Source organism: Rhamphochromis longiceps, linkage group LG11, assembly GCF_057381845.1.
Source record: "Rhamphochromis longiceps isolate RC_006_pf linkage group LG11, R_longiceps_female_GT1.1, whole genome shotgun sequence".
NCBI classification, from domain to species: Eukaryota; Metazoa; Chordata; class Actinopteri; order Cichliformes; family Cichlidae; genus Rhamphochromis; species Rhamphochromis longiceps.
This window is the reverse complement of record NC_140567.1, coordinates 21951443-21979246: the sequence shown is the minus strand read 5'-3', so window position 1 is coordinate 21979246 and position 27804 is coordinate 21951443. Positions and strand designations below refer to the sequence as shown.

Below are 27804 nucleotides of genomic sequence, written 5' to 3'. Positions count from 1 at the left end.
TCAGCAGTTCCCAGTTTTTCTACACGATAAAGAACGGCTGCTGTAGGAAATGAAAGAAATGTGTCAGCATGACTCTTTGGGCTTAAACTGTAAGAAATAAATCTGTAAAATTACAGGAAATGTTCTGCTAGCTTGTTGCTCAGACTGTGATTTAGGTATAAAACAAAGAATTTTTCCTTTTTTTAAAAAACCATTGTAAAACACAATTTCTCTTTCACATTTTCCAAAGCTGTCCAGTGGGCCGGTTTAGAGTCTCTGATGGGCCAATTCTGGGCCCTGGGCCTTATGTTTGACACCACCGGTTTAAGTGAATAGTCGGAATCAGTGATTTGGCGTGAATGAAACACCACCGTGTGTGTTTAAACATGTGTCGTTTGGGGTCCCAGGAGGACTCAGGTGCCATTTGTTTCAGTCTAATCCGGGAGGTCTGTCAGCAGGAGAGGAAGCAAGCAGGGAGCTCCGTTCATGTCTTACCTCATGAATCTTTACTGGTTTTTGTTGTGGCAGGTGTGATTAGCACATCCTGATGCCTCGGTGGATATGGGCCTGGTTTTTTTTGTCATGGTAGACTTTGTGACAAGTCATGGTAGGAAAACACAGGTGTTTCTAATAACATTAACTATGGCAGGTGGTCCAATAAGCCAGGACACTGCTTCCACAAAAAACAGACATGAACCTGAAGCTGCTACATAAACATAGTCATGATTTTAATTTCCCTGCCCTCTTGATGTGTACATGAAAACATGCTTGCTGTTGTTTATACATGGCTTTATGAAAAGAACTTATGAATTGAGAACCAGAAGAATACATGCTTTGAATCTGTGAGTGTGTGTGTGTGTGTCTATATGTTCTAATGGGACCTCTAATTAAGACTCTGGGTATCTGCTATCTGTCAGCACTGATCGATCGGCTTGGAGAGTGACAGCTCAGCGTGTGAGTGTGTCTGTGTGTGTGCGTAGATTTTGCTTTTCATGCTCTCTGCTTCATGTCATGTTATTTTACATGTAACACAGTTGTAGGAGGAATATTAACACTTCATTCATTTTCTTTCGCATGTACACAATCACACCACTTTTTTAAAAAAAAAGAAGACAAAAGTGTGAATGTTTTTTTCCTGCATACTCATTAAAAAACACATCACAGTCCCCACGCACCTTCCCCCAAACCAAAGGAGGGTGAAGTGTTGGACAGATATTTGTTGTTATGTGCCACATGCACTCACAAACACACAGAATTATAAGTAATAAACTGATAATGTTTATGGGCATTTCCAGGTTAGTATGTGTCACTGAAAGCCATTGCGCTTCATCTTTCTAAAATGGTTATTTTATTCACAAAGGGGAAAGTTTAAACATCATAAATCAGAAGAGGTGGTGGTGCGTGCTCACTCTTTACTTTTTTGTGCACTTTCTTCTGCTTCTACCCACTTCTTCTTTTTTCCCCGCACACATGCACAGGTAGAGCTGTTCACAATTGTCTAACAGTTGCTATCAATCACCTGGCTGTTAGAGACAGAGAGTGTGTGTCTGTGTTAGCGGTAACGCTGTTGTGCAGGACGGCAAGTGAGTGATGGCGGTAACAGTATAGACGGCATGTGCTGTGAAATGTCACCGTGCCGATCGATGGTGTTTAACGAGGCTGGAGGCTGATCTGGACCTCATGCTAACATGAAGCTCTTCTCCCCGCCCTCTTCCTCCCCCTCCTCACTTTCCTAATCCCTCTCTACTCTCTGTGAGAGCCCGAGGGTCCCCCAGGAGAGAGACAAGGCCTTTTACCTGTCAAGAGGCTTTTGTGTCTGACAAGTCACACACACACACACACACACACACACACACACACACACACACACACACACACACACACACACACACACACACTTAAAAAAAACATGTAAAAATGTGGCTGAAATTTGATGTTTTGTTACCTTATATGGAAAACAATATTTTGTTTGTGCTTTTTCTTTTTTTTTGTCAATGAATTATAAAGAATCAAAACACAAGACACAGCCGGGGTCAGAATAATCAGAACTAGTTTATGATTTCAAAGTGCTGAACAGAAAATCCAGTGAACCAAAGAGAAAGAAAAAACAACAACATATCGAACAGGAAACTCTAACCAAAGAAGGACATTGAAAAAACAGCAACTTTTTTTCTCTTTTTTTGTTTCTCTTCAAAAAACAATGCACAACTCGTACCACAATATTTGAAAAAGCTAAAAACACTTCAAAATATTAGTTTTGTATATATATATATATATATATATATATATTTATATATATTTATATCTATAGAATTTGATTTTTTTTATTTATTTTAAAACCGTCGTCATGAGGGTGTGAGTGGGTGGTGGAGGCCCTGGGGAGATTCCCATAGAGCTGCAGTCTGAGACACAAACACAGGTCGAGCTGTTTTGACAGGCTATGCCAGCTCTCGACAGCTTACAACACACCATGCATATGATCCTGGCTTGTCTAAGCGCACACACAAAGACGGTAGGCGATCATGTCCTCCACACTCACACAGCCGCCGCGATATATAAAACGATAAAGAAAAAGAGCATGAACGTGGAATGTTTCACCCCTGGACGTACAGCTGTCTGTCGAGCACCCTCCTCTCCCTGTCCCCCAGGCGAGCAGGTAGGGTGTGTGTCTGTGCTTCTAGCCCCTCTCAGGGTGTAAGTGCTTCCAAAGCCAATTTCTGTCCATGTTCATTCCTCCACACTTCTACTCGACCTATGATTTCAAACTGAGTTAATAAAACAAACAAACAAAAAAAAACAAAAAACCACATAGTAGAGAAAGTTCAAGTCTGGGTGACTCAGTCATCGATCGTTAGTGCACAGTATCTCCTCTGCTGTCTAAAGCAAGATGGGAGACTGTCTTTCTTTTTAGCTACTGACAGTACAGGACAAGTTTTTGTATTAAAATAATTTAGAGTTTGAAATTAGATTTCCCCTCCTCCTCCATCCCTTCCTCTTGTGGCGCGATAGCACTTAAGGAATTGCACTTGTAATTAAGAGCCCGCCTCAACAGCCACTTCCATGTGTTTATGAAACACCTGTGTCCTGCGTCGTAACATTTTGGCCCACCTACGCCTACGCCGCTCCACCTCTGACATGTCGGCACATTTCGGAACGATCACCTCCCCCTCCCCGCACTCTCTCTTTTACATCGCCACCTCTCCCAGCCCTCCTTTCTAAATGGAAGTCCTCAGACAGAACGAGCCAGGCCGAAACACAGATAAACAGTACTCATAAACGTCGGTTCTTTCTTTGTTTTTTTTTGTTTTTTGTTTTTTTTGCCGAATAAGCTGCAACCCAGATGGAGCGAGGACAGTCAAAAAAAAAAAAAAAAAAGTCACTTTTCTCCTGTCCATCTCAGCCTCATCATCCTCCCCCCTCCTCCCAGCGTGGGGCGAAACAGGAGGACCAAATAAAAAGTGGTAAAGCGTTTGAGTAATTGTCTTTTATACAGGTGAAAAGCATTTAGCTGGTAGTCCGTTTGAGTGAAAGGCGCTCTCGTTTGGTTGTCTCCGTCGAGTCAAAAATATTAGATTGGCTCTCCGTGCGCTGCATCAGTCTTGAGAGAGAGAGAGAGTGCCTCTTCTCTCTCTTCTGGGTGTGTTTGCATGCTCCTTTGGGGAAAGGCCTTGACAGGACGTGACGTGGGTTCATTTTGCTGCATGGTTAGCCCGAGTCGTCAGTAGGGCAGAGTGTCCAGGAACCTGTCAATCAGTGGCGGAGGCGCTACCAGATCCTCCAGCTTCAGGTAGAAGATTCGCTGAAGGCCTTGGGTCCTCTGGGAACGAAGCTCTTCCCTTATACCCAAAATACGACTCAGAGAAGGAGCGGCTTTGGACGAGGAGGATGAAGGACTGCAGCCCAGGTGGTCTCTGAGACAACAGATCACTTTATTCTGCAACTCCTCAACCCGCTTTGAGTCCTTCAGACCGGGGATTTGCTCTGTAGATTCGCAAGAAAGAAAGACGGAGAAAGAGATGTTAGGAGAATAATCATTAAATGGCCAAAATAAAGTCAGTGGGGAAAAAAAATACACACACATATACATACATCAGAGCTCATTCAGCTGAAAGAGCATTAGCTACATCTTCTTTTATATTGAATTCCACCTCATTAGCCCGTATGGCTCATGTTCTTAACAGGCCTTAACCTGGCTCATTCACTACAGATCAATACTCAGTCTAATCTAATAAGCCCCCTTCTCACTGGTGTACGTCCACATGCACGGCTATATGAGCACATTTTTTATTTTATTTTTTTAAACATTTGCACAGAAAAAAAAGTCAGTGCAATTTCAGAAATTAAGACAAAGAGCAGAACAGAAGTGCTCAACAGTTAGCTGATTATGTGGCCCTGTGAGCAGCAAAATGAAATTAGAAATGCACACACTGCTGCCCATAGCAACTCCAGTGGCACTCGTACAAGGCTTAATGTGACACTAACTCATTCTGCAGAGAACAGGGTGTCCAGCCCCCCAAACACAAACACACACATACAGGCACACTACGAGCTGTGCTGCAGGGAGGCTGCCACTAAGACCCGTCTCACTTTGAGGTATCCATTATCCGAAGCTTATTTACTGTTTGTTTATGTGACTCTTTTGTTTGTTGTGTTTGCCGCTGCAGAGTCACTCCGGCCCTCCTTTCAGCGCGGCTTTCAGACCTCTCGCCACACAATTCCGCTTCCCTGTCTTTCTTCCCGCTCTCCCTACCCCTTCTTTCTCTATGAGCGTGAGCTCCCGGGGAGAGATCGATGACTGCCTTTCTGCACAGGCCACTCTGAAGCGGTCGATCGCCTGGTGGCTCTGGTGGCTCTGTTGTGGCTTTGCGCTGTGTGCTTTGCCGAGGTGGCAGAGCGCCACTGAGAACACTGCAGACGCCATTCCAGAGCCGCGCTCCACGGTGGGCTGGTCGATCAGGAACAGAGTTAAGTGCTCCCCCAGAGGGTGAGGATGGGGTTGGAGGGCTCAGACAGAAAGAGGTTGAGGAAGAGGAGGCGGCGGGGGCAGGGTGAAATAAGGAAGCTAAAAGCAGGGGGAGGGGGATTTTTTTATTTAATTTAATTCTTTTTTTTTAGCTACTGCACATTACTTTACAGCATCCAACACCCTAAAACTGTTTTAAAAAGATGAATATAAACACTTAACTGCAGACTAGTCTCTGTCGCCTGATGCATTTTACTTAAAAAACGAAATCTGCCTCGCCTGCAGCGTGTGTGCTCTCAGAGCAGGCTGCGATTCTCCTTTCATTTTTCACACATGAACACTGATTAGAGGGCCAGGTGTGTGGCAGGTGCAGCAGGTGCTTCTGGGTATCAGGTTCTTGTTTCGGGGCAGAGATGTGTGGGAACACGCATGCACATGTGTGTCTTTAAGCGTGTGTCTGACGTTAGAGGATGTGTCCACCTGATCACTGTCACACTGAATCACCAGGAGGCAAAGCTCCGGACAACAGGAAGATGCTGTGTGTGTGTGTGTGTGTGTGTGTGTGTGCGCGCGCGCGCGTTTTATCTGTATATTCATGTTCAGCTTAAATGATTCGCAGTGTTTATGAGGAGTGGAGAGGCGATGTTAATAACTTTGAGCACAGGTGACTATATGCAACCACAGAATTAGGACCCCTTGATTCTTGTTCCTCTCGCTAGTAAGCTCGTGATTGAAAATCTGTGGTTACCTGTGAGCAGCACAAGGACGGCCAGGCAGGCGAAGGCAGAGGTATCCAGATTTAGGTTCTGGAGGTGAGCGGAGAATTCCTGGATGGAGTCCAGCCACTCTCCGAACCCACGAAGGCACTGGAACCTGTGCAGCACCAAGCCGTTACAGAACACTAGTTTATCCTCCGACAGCATCGATCTGAGGAACCGAGAGAAAGAGGAAGGGGGAAAAAAAAGAAGGAAATGGTGGACTGATTAGATCGCCGTTTTCCAGAGAAAACTGTATTTTCCCTCATGTATTGTAAATATAGCTTGAGATGCTGGGGCAAGGAAACAATTACAATAAAAAACAATGAGAAACCTGGCAGTGTGCGCACTCACGCAGAAACGGGACACACATCAAACACAAGCATGCAGCTGATTAAGGTTGTGTTTCCAAATTACAGCATTTTAAAACATTCCTGCGTTTCCTTGCGGCAGGGTGGGGTGAAGGGTTAGGGCAGAGGGTTGCTCTGTGTGTGCGTGTATATTTGCAGATAGATAAACTGTTATGGCTTTAATGTGCCCAGGCTGTGGTGTGCAGTGGAAACACAAGGTTTTAATAAGGAAATGAAAAGTCTTCTCAGATGTATTTAACCATCACTTACTCACGACACACAACATCCCACTTCTTTGACATCAAGCAGAGAAGGAGGGAGAGAGAGAGAGAGAGTGCAAGCAGAGGATGATGGAGACCTATGACTGGTCTCTATTAGTCTCTAAAATAGGAGCCCGCTCTTCTTTGGAGAGCTGCAACTGTGTTTAGTTGAAGAAGGATAAACTATGAGAGATGGAAGATCTAGGGGAGAAAGTGTGTACTTGGAAAACAGATGATATTAAAGAGAGAGAGAGCAAAGAGGGGAATTAGTGTGGAAAGGGAGGAAAGCCTCAAATTGCACCCTGCACAAACTTTGGTTTGGCAGTTATGAGGATAAACTGCAACGCTATTTGTGTCTAATTAGACTCAGTTCAAAAGAGACACGCCGTTAGGCCAGACACATGCACATACATGAGAAAGCATTAACAACTAACATCAAAAACAATTAGCACCAGCGATCGGGACCAAAATATTCTTTGTACTTCCAGGAAATCACAAGAAGAGAGCACAGAGAAGAAAGTGAATAACAGGAAGAGGTTGAGAAACGATGCCCCTCACCTATTCTCACCTATTGCTGGGGAAGAACAGCAAATTTGTTTTTGATTTCGATCCCTCGTATCATCTCCTCTAGGCTGAGGTTGAAGTCCTGACTTCTTGTCAAACATCTCTCACAGAACAGATTCACCTAATTTTTCATTGCTGCACGAGGTGCGACCTTAATGTTCCGCATGTGAAACTCAAAACTTGTACTTGGCTGATCAAAGTTGAGCACCCTTGAAGCCAGCAAAATTCATATTTTTAGATCACTCCCTGGAAGTTCTGCTCTGAACTCCTGCACCTGTGCGCCTGCGATTACACCCGGGGCCTCAGACTTGCACACAGACCACTTAACTTCTGTGTCAAACTGGCCCCACGGTCATGTTGGGGCTCATCGCTGGTGATGAAAGCTGGATCTTCTCTTATAAACAAAAAAGCAGTTTTTAGTGGAAAGGTCTGCAGCATTCAAGACCAAAGGTACCGCAGTAGACGACTGGAGGGATGATCGTCGTTTACGTTCCACATTCCCCATGTTGTGCCTCGTGAATTTGCAGGATTTGACTGTAATGCACTGAAGGCATCTGAGGGAGGAATATTCAACACAGACAACCAGACCAGCACAGTCATTGCTCACTTTTCCCCGAAATAAAATTAAAGCTGAAGTGTTTCTGATTTGATCGAGCGTGTATCACAGGGGCACAGGAGCACAATGTGATTTGAGGGACTAAAATCAACAGCATTGCTCCAGAACACCTCTTGAAGGGGAGATCGGTCAAAATTCAAAACTTTATTAAAAGTTTAGCGTCAGCAGGGTCATTTTTGGAGAATTTCGCGAACATGAGCGTGAACAGTCCTTGTCGATGCACGTTTGGTGATGTATATTAGTACCTGTTATTTCCACAACATACCGGCTGTATTTCTGTGCTTAAGTAAACACAGAGCTGACCAAATAATATCTCACAGGACCATTTCACCCGTGTGAGATAGTGCCACTGGAGCAAAAATACACAGACAGGCTGGTAGATGCGTATCTAAGCAGATGCACGCACGCACACAAGCACAGGTGGATGTCTGCCACACATTCCACTCACCCCTGACTACGCTGTCACCACGGTAATCGACCAATAACCACAGAAACTGTTAGGTAACGGGGTGCTTACAGCAATGCCGGCCCAGAAGAACGAAGCAAATTTACTCTATGCACTCTGAGCACACACTCACAAGCACACAGACGCACGCTTGAGTGAGGGTCTGCGGGGCATCTAGGTTCAGCACGGGGTCAGCGAGGAGATGCGCTGCATCCATCGCTCTCACGGAAGACAGAGAAAATAAGACAGCGCTGTGTTTGTGTGCATTTTCCTCTCTGCCGTGGGAGTTTGGCCGATTGGAAGATGAGCAGTGTGTGTCTGTGTGTGTACGTGTGTTTGAAAGAGGCCCCTATGAGTCCACCCTTTAGAGTGAGTCAGAGTCCCAGCCTGATCACCCCTCCTGCTGGGACTGTGATGGCACCGCCCATCCTCTACCCACCCTGCACCTGGACCTACGCTGGGAGGAGGACAGAAAGTTGGGATTCTACATCATCAGCGAGTGTGAGTAAGTGTGCGTGTCTCACTGTGTTGGTCTTCTGCCCTAGACGACAGCGCAGACAAAGAGATGAGCTTGTAGCCCCCCACCACCGCCACCATCTTCTACCCATAAATTTAACCAGCCGCATGCCTTGCAAGAGCAAACTGGTAACCCAGGGTAATTCTGAGGCAAAGATGGGCCGGGGCAGTCACAATGGCACCACAGGTATCCATCAGTGAGACACACACGTGCTCTCTTGCTCAAACACACACACACACATACATACATCAGGGGGCGCATGAGGTAAATGAAGCCCATTGTGTTTTTATGTCGGTCAGCTGAACTGAATATGTATTTCCTTCCATAACAGCGGCTCTTTTCAGTTACTCAGCTGACTAACTTTGAGATGGAAATTGATCTTGTCAATTCACAGTTCACAATGTTAGCACAGTTTTAGCCCGCAGAACACACACACAGATCTCTCTGTGCGTCAGATATCAGACGAGCAGAGCGGAACTCTGTGGGTGTAGCTGCTGTCATAGCTACAGACTCCATTCATAATTTGGTTCATATGGCGATTACTCAGCTCCACTCCTCCCACTCTGGAGATACACCAACACAGCAGCACACAGCTTTGCCAGCACAGTTATGCACTGTACTTTAATCGGAAAGGGTTTAAGTGCCTCTTGTTTCTGAGACGCTAAGCAAAACAAAGTTGCCCGTACAAGTGTAAGTCGGTGTGGTTCAAAAGCTTGAGAGGTGTGCATAGGAGTGGACAACCAAGTTTAAAACAGGTGTTAAAAGAGGCTCCATTTCTGCCTACTTACCTGTGAGCCAATCGCAGCACAAACAGCTCCAGGAAGGCGGAGTCTATGAGCAGGTTCTGATCGTCACGCTGAAGCTCGGAGAAGCCGGGCAGCCTCTCCGCCCAGCACCTTGTGGTCTCCATCGAGATGGTGAGTAGCCTGTAGAAGAGGTGGATGTGTTCGACGTCCGAGGAGGAGGATGGCGGGTCGGCAGCGCTGAACTGCAGATCAAGAAAAGAAGAGAAATTACTGAAATAACTTGTAAACTATCTGTATTCGAAAATAAACTAATGCATTTCTCCAGTTGAAATGAATTGTTAAGGGCATGGGTTACCTGGCTGTAGTCAAGGTCACGAGGTGTGCAGTGAGAATAAGCCCTGAGCAGAGCAGAGAGGAGGCTGAGGGGTGGAGAAGGAGGAGATGCCTCCGTCTGCAGGGGGCTCTTTGGTTTGGAAGGCAGACGACCTCTGCGCCCCTTCAAGCTGTCAGTACGCACCACTAAAACAGAGAAACACAGAAGGCAAGAGGTTTTTGAGTTGGACGTGGAAATATAAACTCTGCATGCACAGTCAAGTTCTACCCTCCAGCGGACCGGCTTGATATCAGCTTTTCATCACAGCGAAATAACGACTAAAAGGTTGGGAGAGGTCTCTGCAGGAGTGCTCCCAACATTGCCACGATCTCCACACACAGGAGGCCACGAGCCAGCAGATGGCAGTGGAGCTGTTCTGCAGGCTGCAGACGGACGTGTGTTAATGCAACACAGAGACATCCAGTATGCATTTTGTGTGGGTTTGTTTGCGTTTATGCATGTGGATATGTGGGTGGGGGTATTACAGGGTGTGAGACAGGTGACAAACCTCATGGGAATGGGGGCAGTTTGAGTGTCACGCTGATTCTACACATCATCGAAACGTGTCTGTCTGTGTGTGTGCACTATGCAGCAACAGTCAACGCATCAGATGTGGTGAACACAATGACATAATGGGAGAATCTTTGCATAAGATGGTCAGCTTTGAGGCTCTGCTAAACAACACTGAACTCAGGGGCTTTAAAGGTGGCAGGGACTAATTGGTATGATGTGTATCATACTTTCTTCCAACCACAGACAGGCGTTTCTGCATAGACAGTTGTGTGATGCTACCACAGGCTGGGCCATTACCGGCCTATTAACCACTGACTGCAGAGACGGGGGCTATGATCACTGACTGCAGGTCTGATTAGTGTTGCATTATTAGGATTAACTCTCAAGAGTCCAATGCCACCATCGGGTCACCTTTATGACACTTGCATTGAAGCAGTTGTGTGCATATGTGCTTGTTTGTGTGTGTGTGATTCAGGTGTGTGATCTCCTACCTTCCTTCACCATCCCCACGCTCAGACACTTCTGAAAGCGGCAGTACTGGCAGCGGTTGCGTCTCCTCTTGTCCACAGGACAGTTCTTACTGGCCAGACAGACATACTTGGCGTTTTTCTGCACGGTGCGCTGGAGAAAGAAGAAATAGGCATGCCGATAATCAGCCTCCAAACACAATCAACACCTAATATTTGATTTGTTTAATTCAATTTCTCTCTCTCTCTCTCTCTCTCTTTCCTTGCCCGTCAAAGAATAAAAGCGAAGCTCGCAGGTCAGATTTTAATTACGCGCTGAAAGGCGGCGGTGACATCAGTATAATTAGATAAAATTAATTTCCCAACAAGCCTCGCCTGCAGGAGGGACAATTTTATTAGCGCCGCAGCTGACAATAGAGATCCAGCGCGTGGCGTGCGGAGGCGGGTCCCTTGAGACGGGGTAGAGTTGGGTGGGTGAGGTGGAGAGGGGTGGGGGACGAGCGGCCGCGAAAGCTGCCTGATCAGATTGTTTGTGAAGCTCGCGGGTCAGCTCGTGGCACCTTCGGGGCCTCGCGCATCGCGCCTCTCTCAATGGGCCCCGCGGGAGCTGTTTTCTCCTCCGCTGGCTCGCGCGATTATTACTGACCTTATTAAAATGAAATCAGAAACGGGCCACGTGGGAGGGAGTGGAGAGGGGGCTCAGCGAATACAGGGAGGACAATAAGTGAGATTGTAGTGCGCGCGCATCTATGGGGCCAATCCTGCGCGCTCGTGACCGCGTATTGAAGGCAATACTTTGAACGGACCGTCCCAGTAAAAGCACGAAGTTCTTCACTCGCAGCACGAACAGACCGCAGACCGACAGTTCCAATGAGGCCCGAAGGCTCCACGCTGCCCGTGTCTGACAGGAGATTAAACTCGGGGGTGAACCTGCGATGACAACACCGTAAAACCCCCACAAATACTCACTTTACCACCGCGTTTACCCGCTGTGACTCCAGCACTCCACTCAGGCAGCGCCTATAACTGAACTGTAATTTACACATAACGGAAGTGCCACGGCTTCTTTAACGCTTCTAAAACACATCAAAACAAATAAATCCAATTAGGAACCCCTCGCGCCGCACATGCCCGTCCCCCCCAGGAGACCAATAACACACCAATTATTCCATATGCTTCGGCGCGAGTGCGGAACCGACGCGTAATGGGCGCCAGTGCCGGATGAGAGTCGTTGCCATGGCACCGCAGATCGCTGTGAATGTCTCCTTTCATCCCTTCAATGGTCGGCGACCCGTGCGCGCGAGGATAAGTAAGTTATGGTCATTAATGTGGTCGAGAAAGGGGGGTGGGGGATGCATCCAGTTAGATGGTGTCCGAATTAAACATGAGGAAGGCTGAATGACGCACAAGTCTTCCGTGCGCAAACTTTTATTTACACTTTTAAAGAGGTTCGGAGTCATTTACGCGATTTTCCCCGATACTAACCAACAGTAAAGCCCACGCGAACACGCCCGGAGCGTGTTCTAAAGATAACTGTGACTCTTTTTTGTGTTTTCCTCTCTGAAACTTTAAAATCTCCGGTTTCCCTGGCGGTGTGCTGGGCAGTGCGCATAAAGGTGAAAGTGGAGTAGTCTATAAGCTAAGTTAACCCTGCTGTTTGTTCAAGGAGGAAATTCTTCAGTGACCTCAGGCTTAATTTAGATGTCTGTTTCCAAGAAAAGCCTGAGTTTGCAATCATCAATTAAGGGCGCGATAAATTAAGCTCTCATGAGCGAGCGCTGGCCCTTTCTCTTCTCTGTCTGTCTGTTATCATCTGTGTGTCTGCGTTTGTGTGTGTGTGTTGGTTGGGGCTCTTGTGACTTTGCTTTCTAATAATCAGCAAAAACGATGACTGGAGTCACTATCAAAGCTTCAAAGCTATAACTAGTCTCTGATGTGATGTGCGTATGTGTGTGTGTGTAGTACACTTTGTTCTAGTTCAATTAATTTAATCTTCCCTGTCATTTTTCCTTGTGTTTACCCCAAATTTCATTAAAATAACAAGTTTAAATGTACTTCGCACCAGGCCATATTGTTTCTGTGGGCAGGAACTGGATTAAAGTGAAAAAGTTTCAGTTAGATGTTGAGTCAGAATTGAGGAATGAGTGGTGTGCACTGAAAGCACATTCACAATTGAAAGTATTCTGACAGGAGTGCAGATACTATGGCTGTTGTAGGGGCCAGACAGAGGCGTGCAGAGACAGATTCTTGACATGTAACATGTACTAATAGCCTCGGCTTAAATTAAAAGCCTTGAGGGACTTTGCCCTCTCCAACCCATCTTAAATCCCAACCCCCCTCTGGTTGCTTCCGACCGCTGATTCTCAGTTTCTGCCGTCAAAAAAGTGCAAAAACACATGTAGACATCTGTATCCGTGAGCTGACTTTACTGTTTTTATAACTCTAAAATCCTACACACTGGGTTTATATGATCAGCTTACACGTTTCCGAGCTTGTTTTTCCAATTATCTTCACCAGCACACGGATGCTTACCATAATTTCTAGGACTAACATACCAAGCAAGCCCTGGAAAACTAAAACAGTGTGTAGCAGGTCTAAAACAGCTCACCGGTTGGTTAGTACAGTGGGTGCATGGAAACAGGGGACTTTAATGTTCTTTTTTTTGATAACATAATGTATTATACTAACAGTTGGAATAGTTTTTTATTTTATTTTAAAAATTGAAATACTGAATAGGTTCACTAAATTAATGGAAACCCGTGAATGGAACACATTATTCAAAATAATAAACATGCCCAAAAAAAAAAAAAAAACAACAACCCTGACTTGTTTAAGAGCTAAAATTAATTCACGGGGAAAATGTGCTTCAAATTGCACTAATGAAATAATAATTTACAGCAAGCCTCTACAACGGTTTAATGCCTAATAACTATTCATGGATAATTAAATATAATCAGGAAAATATTTTTCGGGCACAATAAAACCATCAGGATAATGGAGGTGATTTGCCTGAGAATATGTGAACAAGGAGCAGGTGTGTGTGAGACACATGATTTAGTTTCTGCTGCTGCCGCTGCATCCTGGATTCACGGGGTAACAGTGTGAAAAAAACACATGTTACAGTATGTTTTTCTATATGTGTGGTTGCCTGCATATGTTGCGTGAGGCGGGGATGGCTCGCTGCATCTGCATATGTGTGTGTATGTGTGTGTGTGTGTGTGTGAGAGGGAGTGTAAAGGAAACATAGCGAGGTTTGACAGGCTTTGTGGCTGCGGAGGGAACACTGCAGCGAGCAGACAGCCCGCAGCCTGCTGCCACCAGACGCTGCTTTCATTAATTACTAAATAAAAACAAATTGTGAAACTAATTGAAAGGAAGGATAATTCATTTCCACCTACCAGAGGCATTATTCAATTACCTCGGTGTGTGCACCCTCCTTCTTGCTGTCTCTTAATTTTAACTCTCATCTCGTGCAGCCAATAGAATGCTTAACAAGTGTGCCGGAAAATGTTTTAATTCAAAAACTGTGCAAATGAATTACTCCACTGTCACCGAGTGCGAGTTCACTGTAATTCCAAGTGATGTGCCACTAAGCCTCAAATATATATGTATACACGCACATGCACAGCAATATAATATCTCGCTTGTCACGTCTGTTGTATTTTATGACTTGCAGCATGAGGAAAATGGAAAATGAGTCTGACTAAAAACCGGCTCTTGGATTGTGTTAAACTGTGTTGTCAGCGCGTTAGCACGTGCGGCAACATGGGATGTGAGACAACAGGTTCAGAAGTGTTAGGTTGAATCACTTGAGGGACCAAATTTCAAACAGATTCATATCGGGTTGAGCATTATGCAAGAGAATTGTGGTCAAATTCGTGGCCGCCAATTGACTAAAAACACGCCGTCAGAAAACTGATTTCAAGAAGGATTCCTTCACCATTACGTGCTCGCACACCGCGTTATTTCTGAGTATCTGAGCTCCTGAACACAGCTGTTATTTTGGAGAGAATATATGTTTTTATCATCCTGTGTTCTCATGCAAGCAATCACAAACACACACGCACACATTTACACAGAGCCAGTGCTTATGCACACTTTGCCCACTTGGTTGCTGGGAGAAACGACCCCTGTGGGTGTGTTGTGCTTTCGCAATGACTCTAAAGACGATTTAGAGAGTACAGAGAAGGGTGTAGAGTGGGAGCAAGGCAAATGCTAGCAAACTGCTCCGACTTAAATACGTCAGTCAGCTTGCAGCCAGTTTACAGATTCTGGCTGAGATTTTAAAGATGGAAAGTCTGTTATGAATGTGAGAGGTTAGAAACAAGAAGGAATACTTCAAAAGATGCAGAGGGGTACAAATGAGGGACAGGTGCGTGATGTCTTATTAGAAACCACAAGACTCAGAAGTACAAGAAAACAAAAGAAAACCAAAGACCAGAACGGTTGAAACTAGAGGAAGACTTTAATAATAGCTGTGGGTTGTTGTTTTTTTTTACCTTGAAGAAGCCTTTGCAGCCCTCACATGTGCGTACGCCGTAGTGCTGGCAAGCCGCATTGTCTCCACACACCGCGCAGGTTCCCTCTCCCTGTGGGCCACGCGGGGGTGGAGAGGGCAAGCTGTCTGCTAGTAGAGGGCCACAAGGTCCAAGTGCCAGGGAGCGAAAGGCGAGGCTGCTGCTCCCTGCTCCGCGGTGCAGCTGGTACAGAGGCTGCTCCAGGGGTGGGACGTGAGGATGGGAAACTGATGAGGAGGAGGAAGAGGAGGAAGAAGAGGTGCGAACCAGCCCTCCTCCCAGGCTATCATAACCGCCGACGCTGCCTCCACTGTGGGGCGGTGAATGCTGGTAGAAGTGCGGAAAACGGGGGGACTTGAGGGGGCCGGTCTCCAGGCTGGAAGGTAGAGAGTGAGGGTGAGAAGGAGCCAGGGGGTGCTCCTCCCCCCACAGGAAGGAGGTGCCCGGCTGGGGTGGCAGAGACGGGGTGGTCGGAGTGGAAGGGGGAGACTGTTTAAAGTACATGGTGGAGGAGGACATGGCCTCCAGGGGTGGGGCAGTTGGGTAGCTCTCCTCCTCCTTTTTGATGGTGGGCCTGTGCGTGGGCATCTGGTAGAGGCACGAGGACTTAGGCTCGTAGCTTCCGTCCACAAAGACATTGAAGCTTGGGAGAGAGGTGGTGGCAGCTGCAGAGATCTCACCCCCACCCAGGTCCAGCTTGGTGTAGTCGGGGGTCATGAGGTCAGAGCTGTAGCTTTCAGTCTGGTAGCTGAAGGACTGGCCAGAGTAGGCTGAGCCTGGAGGGGCCGGCCCGTACTGAGCCTGCACACAGGGCATATCTGTCGGAGGAAACAGAGCACACACGCAGGTTAGAGCTGCGTGGCACATCAGACCACATGTATCCCAAAAGCTTCACATTCCCATGTTAGTAGGGCACAGCTATATAGCAACAATCACTGGGCAGAGAAGAAGAATTTATGACATTTTACAAACAGTGATTTAATCAGAGAAGCAGGGCTTCATGTTCAGTAAATCTGCAGGATACAGGCAGACTCTATTGGATGCACATGCACACAGTGGTAACACTAAACAGGGTCAACCATTAAAAAATAAAAAAAAGAAAGAAACAAAAACAATCTGCACAGCTCTATTGGAACAGGCAGTTTGCAGAGTGTTATAAAAGTTTTTCTTTCAATGAAGAGGCTGTGAAAAGCTTTAACCAAATCTTTCCATTTGATGCAATTTACACCCATTTCTGCTGTTAACACTTCTTGCACTTGCACTGAGTAAGTACAGCAAAAAAAGGGAAAAAAAACCCTGAATACTGAAACACACACACACAAAACTTCGAACATTGCTGATTTTCCTAGTTAGTCAAGTTAGAGAAGCTGCAGTTGATGATCCTGAAGCTCAAATACAAGAATCTGTATGTGTGTGTATTCTGGTTAGTCAGATGGAAAAGCAGATGAGATAACATTAAATAATAATGGAACCCCATGGTGGTGCTGGATGCTTGCTGCACAGACCCTTCACACACACGCGTGCACGCACACCCTCTCATGCACACGCACACTGAGATAAAGACGGACACGCAGACACAGATATTTCCTCTAACTGCTGCAGACGCCAGTCGACATGTCTTCACTTTCCCCCCCTTGATTTAATTCTGCTACAGCAACAGGCCACCAGCTCATCGTTTCTCTGTGTGTGTGTTTGTGTGTGGACTATATGGTCTTATCAAAACTCTTACGTAATATACAACGCCTGCGTTTGCGTGCGTCTGCACGTGTGTGTGTGTGTGTGTGCATAATAATAATCAGTCATGAGTGTCAGCGCAGGCAGGGTTTTGTGGTGTTTGCTCGTCTCTCCCGAGCAGGGAACTGTCAACACTGCGCTGCTCCCATTGACGCCCAGCATGCGCGCGCTCTGCCGTAATCGCCCCCTTTCCCTGTACGTCATGTTTGTCTAGTCAAATACGGGATATATCGGTCCTGCAGTTGTTAAAGCGTTCACAAATACCTCCGCCAAAGCGGTCTCACCTGAACTTTTATCTATTTATAAAGCAAGAAAAAAAAGGAAAATAGTCCTGATTTTATATATATATATATATATATATATATATATATATATATATATATATATATATATATATATATATATATATATATACATATATATATATATATATATATACATATATATATATATATATATATATATATATATATATATATATATATATACATATATATATATATATATATTGAGATAAATATTTTTTTTAAAAAATTCTTTGCTATAAATATTTTTTCTTTGAAATAATTCTTATTAATTTTTATATTAACCATTAAATATGCAAGCATAGTGTATCAGCAGGCTCATTAAGCCGCTACATTTCTTTCCTTCTTTTTATTTTAATTGAGGATATGAGTCAAGCTGTAGGCATACGTGTGCTTGACGTCATCAAGATTTTTTTTCTTCTTCTGCGAGTGACCAGCTCTTCAACCCACGTGGAAAAACACACATGCAGCATTAAGGGCGTCACGGGGCCTTTCTGGGCTATACCTAAAGACCTTTTTTTTAAAAACTGATTATGCATCAGAGGAGGAAGAGAACCAGAGAAAGAAAAAACAAACTGAAAAAAGGAGAGTACAGTGGTAAAGGTTGCGGCTCTCTGTGTTGTGTCAGTAGGTCAAGCCTCAGATTAGGGGCCATCAGTGTAGAAATGTGTGCAAGACTTACTGCACGTGGCACATGCACATGTTTATATTTAAATATGGTAAATTTCTGGTTTTTCTGTGAAGAGATGAAAGAATGAGAGAGAAAAGGGTAGGAAGGCTACAAAGTAGTGTGATGTTTGTCTGTTGGGTGAGTAAAGAAATTCCTTCTGGTACACACACACCACCACCACCACCACCACGTGTGTTCATCTGCTTATAATGTTCACGATGTCAACATGGACTTGTATATGTTCATTCTACCAAAAGCATACACCCTTATCCTGAAAACCTGTAAAACCACTTGTCTCTGCGAGTGTCTCACCGTCTTCGTTACTTGACTTTTGTTGGCGTGTCTAACCTTCACTCACACACCCATGCTTACAAACTTGCATCCTCTTTTACACACTCACCACAAGTGCAAATAGAGATCCATCACCGGAGCTTCTTAGTTGTTAATGTCACCAAAGCAAGTCAGTGTAGGGGATTCTCAAAAGTCCAATACCACCATCGGGTCGCCTTTATGACACTTGCATTGAAGCAGTTGTGTGCATATGTGTCTGTTTGTGTGTGTGTGTGTGTGTGTGTGTGTGCAAGCAAGAGGACAGACAACCCAAGCAGAGTCAGACATAGGTGGTGCAGCATAGTGAGGCAAAGGGAAACAGTCTCTAACCTCGAGGTGTGCATTTCAACTGGACAAACTGCAGCTGTTCCAATAACTGAGTGCGCTTGTTCATTGTCAGAATGCCATAGATCTAACAAATGAAAACATGAAGGTGCAGACATAAATTACAAAAACACAGATTTTCTTTATATCAGTAAACTATAAAACATTTTCGGGGAGTCAGCGTCCCACAGCGTAGAGTGATTTTTACTTTTTTCCCTTTACACTGTGCACACAAAAATAACAAAAAAACAAAACACAAAGCACAGAGACACACTTACACAACCAGTTACTTCAGGGTATACAGTGTAGTTTCTATATTGAATTACAATGGACAAAATTGTGTGTGTGTGATTGTATTATATATAAATATATATATGATTCACATTTCGCCTCCAGGTTTTGGATATAGGTGTGCCTGGCCTCAGAATTGTCTTATCTTAATGACTGAAATGTCAGCTCACTTGCCAGACAAAATCAACCCACACACATACACATGGGCTCACGACTGCAGCACAAACAAAAGATCACCAGAACATTGAGGAAACTTCAACTCATATTTTGACCTTTAACAGGAGTAAAAGAGCATAAATATACACATAAATAAAACGACTGCCTACCAGCTGATATTCAGATCTAACCCCTGTGTTTTAAACTACTAAATAAAAATTATATATATGTATTTAAATATTTTTTTTTCAATTTTTGGGAATGTTGTTTCTTTCTTTTCCCCCCACAATAAAACAATCACCCGACTCATATCACCAAGCACTCCACAACAGCAACACGAAATGAAAGTGTCAGAGCCGCTGCACTCGTTACAAAAGCATCAGATGAGAAAGAGATTAAAAAAGAAAGAAAGAAAAAAGGGTAAGATGAAAGTGAAGACAGACTGAGCGCTTGTTTCTGTACCTGGTGAAAGAGCCTCGCGCTGAATGGTGCTGGGTGTCCGGGATTTAGGGGTGGCGTGGCTGCGGCCGGGGCAGGGCTCCTGGAGCGGGGAGGGCTCGGCGGGCGTCGCTAAGGAAGTGTCCGACCGCCGGGGCTCCGAGCTCGGCTGGGCGCGCTCTTCCGAACCTGTGCCTGGGTGAGACATGGCTGTGTTAAAGCCAGTGGCAGGCTGAATAATCAGGTAAGTGCCTCAAACGCTCGTAAAGACTTAAAAAAAAAAAAGATTACTCAAAGAGAAGCGAAAATTTATTTCTTTTTTTTTCTCCCTCAAGAATGGAGACCTTTGTTTAAATTGCTTCCACAAACTTCAGCAAATTCAAATTCGGTGTTCAAAATTTCCTCACACTTTTAGAAAAAAATCGGACAGAGAAACATTTTTGTACAATTTAAAGACAACCAGCAAAGCTTTCGTTTCATCTCAAAAGCAAATCGTTATTGGCACAAAAATCTCATCTGAGAGAATCAGTCAGTTTATCGGGTTTAAAAGCAGTAGAAAGAGATAACAGGGGATGTAAAGCACTGCGCTGAGACGGCGCAAATTCAAATAACTACCAGTGCACACGCTGGAAGGCAAATTAGGGATAAGATTTAGACTTTTACATCCAACATAGGGCAATTCTGACAATAAATATGTCACTGAGTGCATCCTACAAAGAGAACCACAACTGAGGACTTTGGGTTCATTTCAAAACTTTGCCTACGTGGGCGACAGGTTTCATTTTAGCACTAACGTCTTCGCCGTTATTATTATTATTATTATTATTATAATTACTGCCTAATAGATATTTTGCACCGTAAAACAGAAATTCCACCAGTCAACAAACTATGCACGACTTCTGAAACAAAATAATAATAATGGAAAAAAAAAATCATAATACAGACCTACAAAAGTGACAACTTTTATAAAAGCAGCTTGCGCCAGTGCCTCCGGGCCATCGCTTTTCTTGCCTCTGATCACCGCCGCATTCGCCTGCTCAGGGTTCATCCAGAGGGGAGAGAGAAATCTAGAAAACTGTGAGTCGGACCTGAAACCAGACCAGCGGGCTCCCGTGCGCCGTGCGCCTCCGACTCCCTCTCACTGCAGCAGGGTGCACCGTGGCCGGAGGATTTCAAGGCCCAGAGCGCCCCCTTTCTGTAACACACTCCTATATACTCTATCTCTCTCTCACTGTGGCTCTCTCTCCGCCACACATAGACCCCCTCTATGAGACGGTCAAGTTGAGAAGACGACGCAGTCTCCCTGTGTGTATCGCAAAACAGCTTGGTGACAACCCACAACCCTCATACGGATCAAGACTAGGAGCACCTGCAGCTTCATGTCAGTAGCCACTTTTCACCAAACTTTAAACCACTTCTCAAAGGATTTATTGGACACCCACGAACCCCCTGTCGGTGGTTCTTTTGTCGGAATATGGCTCTTATATAGATGTAATCCCTCCCAACAGCCCCCAAATAGGTTGGAATAAACAAAAAAGCACAAACCAGAGTAAACAGACAAGTCAAGCTGTATAACATTTATTTGATTAGGGCTGATTTGGAACAGTTAAGCCATTATTCAATTGTGTATGGAGCCATTTGAGCACTGAGAGAAAAAAAGAGACATCTTTAGGCCTGAAAAATGATTTTGTTACAGTAACAGCACAAATGGGAGTCAATTTGAAATAAGCTGAAGTCATCTCATTCTTACATAAAGTTGTGAAGCTAAACCCGTAACTGCGTAAATACGCTCTAATCAGAGCCTCCGAGGGGAGTTAAAGAGATGAAGATGAAGTGTTTTTACTTCAAACAAACTTATTTTTGTACAAAGTGAGACATTCTGCCTTTTTCTAACTTTTTTTTTAATGAACCCGCGGTCTCCCCCTACTTTATTCTCAGACCGAGCCGGCCGGTGGGGCTCTGGCCCTGCGCGCACCGGTAACCAAGAGAACGACAAAAGAGCTGTAAAGCACGCGCCCCGGAGCGCCGGTAGCCCCCGGTAGCCCCCTCGCACCAATAACCCCGGACAGCGCGAGGCTTCCAGCAAACAGAAACAGAGAAAAGAAAGGACATAAAGGAGAGAGCAGAGAAATATGCGAGTAGCCTAGCCTACTGTAAATCAGCCCTGAGTGGGAGCCTGTCACTGGAGCCTGCGTGCGCGCGTTCGTGCGTGTATGCGTAAACCTGAGTGTGTGTGAGGGAACTGAGGGGGGGGGAAAGAAGGTAAAACCAGCAACTTACTTAAGTACCTCAACCCGGTGTTGTCAGCTTATTATTATAAACTATGTGACTGGCCAAGAGGCACGATAGCTGCTGGAGCATGCTTCACGGTGGGCTTCAGAAATGTTGTTGTGGCTTTATGGTTGAGGGTGTTTTTCCTGCGATACATGGCTCATGAAATTCGGAGGCAATTTGAGTACCAGTGTATCTTGGGCCAGTTTTATTATATACGGGTTAATGGTAACTGTACGCTCACTCCATGTTACTGAAGGTTAAATCATAGCGCAGTCCGGCACCGACAGCCGAGCGATATCTAAACTCAAACACACCCACAACCTCACAAACACGCACTTACACACATCTATGTATATAAATACATTTTATAAAAAGACACCACCCCCTCAAAAAATTAAAAATTAAAAAAAGAAAAAAAAAACTCCGATAAGACACCCCCCCACACACACACACAAAACCCAAACACACCATGGCTTGAAATGAAAGAGCATTAAGTCTCCTCTCCGAGCTCCTGCCTGAATGTAGGTTACACCGCTCTTCACTCAGACCATTTGTGCGTCCGACTCCACTATTCATTGTGAGAGTGAGAGGCATCTCATTTCCATGACAACCGGAAAGGATACGATACCTTCTCCAGCGCAAATTAAATTCAGAGTTCAGCCTCATTCGCCGTAGGAGAACCCACACATAGGCACAGACCAACAAACATGACCGGCAACACGCGTGTGCCGGTGGCTGACGTGAGCAGCAACAGGTTAGGCACACAAAGTTGGGCAGCACGCGCACAGATGATGTTAGAGTAGTAAATCCATCATGGCTTTTGATATAGGTGGCGAAAAATTAAATACGTAAAGCTGAGGGTTATCTTCTTTCGGCGTGTTTCCGCCAAGATGTGAGGCAGAGCTTTACAGATTCATTCATTCATTCAGTTTACTTACTTGTTTGCTGTAGCGGTTCCGTCTTTACATGTAGTGGGCTAATAACTTCGCGTGAAGTATCCGTTTTCCATCCAGAACAACCGCAAAGAGATAAAAATAATGACAGGAAAGAAAAATAATAATAAAAACACTCTTAGTGATCTCGGAGAGGCGCTGGATTCGTCGGCATTAGAAAAAGAAAAGGAAAAAAAGTTCCGTTCCTTCCACTTACTTTTTCTAAAGTATAAAAAGTAGAAAATGAAATAAAAAAGAAATCATCAAACTCCCGAGTGGCTCTAAGGAGCGAGTCTGCGTCCGTCCCCGTGCTGCTGAGTGTGTCAGTGCTGATGGGTGCTTTGCAAAGTGTGCTCTTGTAACGCGCGTTTGTTTATGTGCGCCGTCTGAGGGGAGAAAGTCAAATAGTGCATTTATGTGGGCTCTGCCTCCACACAGAGCTCTTGGTATGCGCTACGTCAATGTGACGCCATGGGAGAGGTGACGTCACCCAGTGTAGAGCTCCCTCTCTCTCTCTCCGTACAGTACAAGACACATAAGCCCCGTGTGCCGTGACAAGGAAAGAGAGAGCGAGAGGGGTGGAGAGAGAATCTGAGAGAGCCAGAGAGCGAGGCGGTTGGTTTGATGGTTGCAGGAGAGGAAGCCGAGGGGGATCTGGCGGGCGAGCCTGCACCACTAGCAGGAACTGTAAAGAGGCTGTTCTTCTAGATTACTTAATCAACAAAGTATAAAGTAAACACAAAACCTTAAAAAATGCAAACAAATATTAATAAAATAGATTTTAAATTTAGGTTCATCATCAAAATATCCTATTTCTCTTTCTGCAAACACAGCATATTAATAAAGGTAACAATAATATTAGTCATGAGCATGTTTTCCCATACAGAACACATGCTGGGATGTATCTAAATATTTCCAATCAACTACCTGGTGATACTTGTGCTCCATTACTTTTCAGAAGCATGTTTTAACCCATTGTACACATCTATCCACAAGTAAACTTTAATCAAACATGTCAAAAGCAGCATTTCTCCGTGTAATGGAGCTCTTTTAAGGTGTGTTTCCAGAAGGGATTGTATGAAGATTATAATATCATTATAAACCACCATAAAAGCACACTTGCATAATTTTGGTGCCTTTTTAACGTGCTCCGAACAGATTTTTACCTGCAATTGCAGATGAACCTGTAAATGAAGGGCCTCAGAAAGGACTTTTTTTTTTTTTAATCTTAGGTAAAGTCATTTGCTTATTTATTTGTTGTACAGAGCAGATTTTAAAACAACAAACCAAAACAACAGTTGACCCAAAGTGCTTTACAGGAGTGATCATTTGTAATCCAGATCTCCAAGAACCCAATTGCAAACACAACTCACAGAAAAAGACCATAATACTATGTGTGATATGTTTTCTGGTCAGGGCACTGACCATCAAGCATCACCGTTAGTATAAATCAGCTTCTCTAAGGTTCATTTCCAAGCATTTGTTTAAGGTAGTGGTTTTCAAACTTTTCCTGGCTTTTTACACCCCTTTTTACACCCCTCAGAAACAGGGAAGGAGCCAACCCACACAACCATACTTTTATGTTTTTTGAATTAACGATTAACACAAAAGGGAGAGCCTTTAGCAAAATTGTGTTTATTCTGGCTGCAAATAAAATCATATTATTTTGACTTTGGTTCACTCTGTATTTCTTTAGTGTCTGCATGTCTCACCAGGCTTCATGCCCATAGTCTGAAAACAATTTTCAGGCAAAGGCATTAAATGAAAAATCACCACCTAAAGCTCAGACTATAACTGGGTTATTTTTCCAAGAGAAATGCAGATAAATATGTTTTAAAAACGGGTAATATCCCACAAAAAGGTAATATCCCACAGCCTTATTTTGGTAAAAGATAACAACATCAAGAAAAGCCCTGATACATGGATATTTTAAGTGGGTTGAGCTGGATGAGCTAAGGCTGTTTTTAAAAAAAATATGTTTTAAAATAAATATATGCGCAAAAATTTGTTGATTACAGTTTTGAAGACTGGTGAAATGACCTGATTTGTGAAACTGGAAGTCAAATATATAATTTATTAATGTCTGTATAGCAATAAAACATAAAAAGCTCAGCCAGGATGGCATTGGAGTGGACTTAAATCCCTCTCTCTCTAATTTTGAAACTCACATTTAAAACTGTGGAGAGGCTAATGTGGTCTTGAGTAGGGAAATACTGTCAGCAGCCAGCGAAGGCAGCAGACACTGAACGGGATGTGAGAAGCAGCTATCAGTTTCGCTTCTGCGCGCTCTCAAACCTCAAAATTAAAAAACGCCTCCGGAGACGCCGGGAATAATAATTCTCAACCGCCAATCACAAGGCGCGCATTTTTCAGTCAACGTGCTAATTCCGACCAATGATCAGCCCCTGGGGGCGGGGAATGCCTTGACGCACTGAGGCTCGTGATTGACGCAAGCCTTGTTGCTAATTTTAGCTCTTGGCCGACGGAGACAGTGAGATAGCCGACATCCTATTCATTGTCGGGCGGGCCCGACTATTTTAGCGTTGTGATTGTGATCCAGCCAAGCCAAATATAGCTATAGACAGGTATTTTTAGCCGTAAAGTGTGACCCCGTTTTTATTCGGCTAAAGAAGCCTCGGGATGCAGTTTGAAAATGAGTTTCGGCTCCCCAAAAACAGCACACTCAGTGTTAACCTGTTATTTTAGCCGGATAGTTTTTCAGTCAGCTGATAGAGTAGAGCAGGCATACCCAGAGAGAAAGTTCCAGTACAGCACAGGCTCTCTCTCTGTCACTCTCACTCACTGCGGGGGAAACAGGGTGGAAAAGACCGTAGATGTGAAGATAAATAGCCGTCAGGTCGTCAGACAGACACAGTCAACAGGTTTGTATATGTGATGGCTTTGCAGCTTCGCACAGCACCGCTGCTGCTGCTGCTGCTTCTCCTCACACGAGGCGTATCAGCTGAGGCAAAACCGCTGCTGCTGCTGCAGGGGAGCTTTAACCACTTTTGAGTGGTGAGGATGAAAAGTTGTCAACTAGAGGATGTTTTTCATAAAAGTCATGAAATTGCGGGGGGCGCGCAAAACACTTGCTTGGAAACCATGTGTGCATGTAAAGAAAAGCCTTGCTTGTCCACCAAATCGTCGGTCCCAAACTCCCTCCCTCCCTTCCAATTCCTCTCGAAGGTATGTAGGTTATGCAGTGAAATGTGCAGGACATCCGACATTCCTGCCAGTTGCCAAGTTTTTGCTTGTAGCCTGCTCAACTGTGACTGGTGATTAATACTTTTACTTTTGAAAGTCTTTGGCAGTCCCTTTGTGCCACGATCACAGCTGCAGGGTATACAGATCACATGCCACCAGACCACAGCCATCCAGAGGCTCATTAGAGTTGTGATTTATGCGTAAACTTCCCCTCTTAATTCACATTTCCACTCAATTCATGCTTGTTTAAACTTATGTTCTTCCATTTAATTGGGCGGGCGGGTGGGTGGGAGGTTTGCTCTGGTTCAGATGAGTGCCTGGACAGTGCAGGTGTCTTAATGCACCTTGAAGAATGCACATGTTTTTTGTGTGTTCCTCGTATTCAAATCTTCTGTAAATCATAAGCTTATTACTAGATGATATCCTACATACATATCCATATGGCATAGATCACAAGTTGTTCTTCTTCTGCATGTCTTGTGTTGTTCTTTGTCTTTTCTCAGCTGGGATTCCCTCTAATAAATTCCCTCTACTTTCGGGGGGTGGGGGATGAAGTTTTGCACTAGTGCCGCCATATGCAAATTAATTTACTGGTCATTTCTACTGTCTTTATCTTCAGGTATGAATCATATAGCGTAAACTCATTTTATAGCTATCTTTATGTTAGTGTTCATTATTTTTCTCCTGTTCCTGGCTCGTTGGCACATCAGCTGCCTGGGCTGTGAGCTCACGGTCCTGACGTGTAATCCAGATTAACCTGCTCTCTTATTCCGCCAGACTCGGAAGAGATTAGAGATTATGACCGTGTCCTTTTAATAGAATTGGATGTGTGGGTAATCAACTGCGTCCGCCAGCGTCGGGCATCAGGTGACTCACTCACACTCAGTCACACTCGCACAGCCACTTATTTTGTCACTTAGGAGGACGTTGCATTGATTTGCATTCATTCCCCAAAGACTCACTGTACTCAAAACAGCTAATACGCGTTTAACACCAGGCTTAACTGTAACCAGAGCCAAAGTTACAAACCTAAAATTGAATTGTTTACGTATTAGGGTTCACGTTCTGTTGCTAAATTATCCGCACAATGTGACTGTTTGAACTGAAGTGAACTCAAGCCTGTAGTTGTGTTTCACCTGAAACACAAGATCCCTCATCAGCCAGCTAGATAGTGAAGTGAGTAAACCATACAAAAAAGGAAACATCCTACATCCCTAAAGATATATATATTTTTTCCTTTGGCACCTTTGTGACCTCATTGCTGCCCCATTCTATGGTTACACCAGAAATAGAAAGTCCTAATTTAACACTTGGCTGTGGCTGAAAAGACAGGTGGAACAGAAAAAAGGATGTGCAGTTACCAATACTACTATACCTCAAGTCTTTTTTTTTTTTTAAATGGACCTCTTCTTGCCCGCTGTCACATGTCCTGGCGTTCTCTCACTGCATCTCATGCTGTAGTTGATTATTCTGTTGTTTTTTTTTTCTTCAGACAAAAAAAAGCAAAAGCAAGTATTTTCTTGGAAATTTGCAGTTTTTGGGAAGCAAAAAATGAATCCAGACTGAGCTCCAGCTAAAAAGTAAACGAAGTGATCAATTTTCATAAATAGCAAAAATCTTCTGCCACAATCTTTATAACACAGCCCACAACTAAGGGTGTAATTTCCCTACAATTAAATTGAAATTCATTGTATTTTATCAGAATCTGAATGTAATTATATTTTTGGGAACATAATTGGTAATCAAATGCCCTTTTATATTACATATAAAACATGATAAGGACTGTTCTCTCTTTATTACATACAAGAAAAAAAAATGAACAAATGTCACAGGGTGTAGAGCCATGTGATCTTATAACAATGGAGCAAACTCATAGTTGATTTTTTTTCTTTGGTTTTTGTGTCAGTGCAAACCCCAAATTGAACATAACAAAATCTACAATAAATGTTTGATGCTAGCAGATTGCTGTGGTCACCACTAGTTTGCATGATCTTGCCAACTATTAGCAGAGCAGTAGTGCAATCCAGAAATGGAGGTTTCTTTCCAAGAAAAAGCTCTGCCTTCTGAAACAAAAGCATAAC

General features: G+C 44.3%; 1 protein-coding gene across 3 annotated transcripts; it reads right to left on the bottom strand.

The window, feature by feature from the left end:
• Window positions 1–2713: 2713 nt before the first annotated feature.
• On the bottom strand, window positions 2714–23018 carry nr4a3 (nuclear receptor subfamily 4, group A, member 3). 3 transcript variants are annotated; one of them, XM_085422859.1, is made up of 9 exons: window positions 22526–23016; window positions 19338–19508; window positions 18435–18516; window positions 15048–15883; window positions 10573–10702; window positions 9551–9714; window positions 9238–9437; window positions 5691–5869; window positions 2714–3960 (listed from the first exon to the last, which is right to left on the bottom strand). In XM_085422859.1, the coding sequence occupies exons 3-9, from the start codon at window positions 18496–18498 to the stop codon at window positions 3698–3700; spliced, it is 1836 nt and encodes a 611-aa protein (XP_085278985.1). In that variant the 5' UTR covers window positions 18499–18516; window positions 19338–19508; window positions 22526–23016; the 3' UTR covers window positions 2714–3697. The 3 variants fall into 3 exon arrangements, with proteins under 3 accessions (XP_085278985.1, XP_085278984.1, XP_085278986.1); XM_085422858.1 differs by lacking the exon at window positions 18435–18516 and having other exon boundaries at window positions 20259–23018; XM_085422860.1 differs by lacking the exon at window positions 18435–18516 and having other exon boundaries at window positions 22526–22654.
• Window positions 23019–27804: the final 4786 nt, after the last annotated feature.

Bases quoted from the DNA above. Each gene is read 5' to 3' on its own strand.
- nr4a3 (XM_085422858.1), bottom strand. From the start codon at position 20,361: ATGAACCCTGAGCAGGCGAATGCGGCGGTGATCAGAGGCAAGAAAAGC. The intron at 15,884-19,337 runs GTACAGAAACAA...TTCCTCCGACAG, and splicing joins GCGCGAGGCTCTTTCACCAG to ATATGCCCTGTGTGCAGGCT. The intron at 5,870-9,237 runs GTAAGTAGGCAG...TCGGTTCCTCAG, and splicing joins GTGCTGCGATTGGCTCACAG to ATCGATGCTGTCGGAGGATA.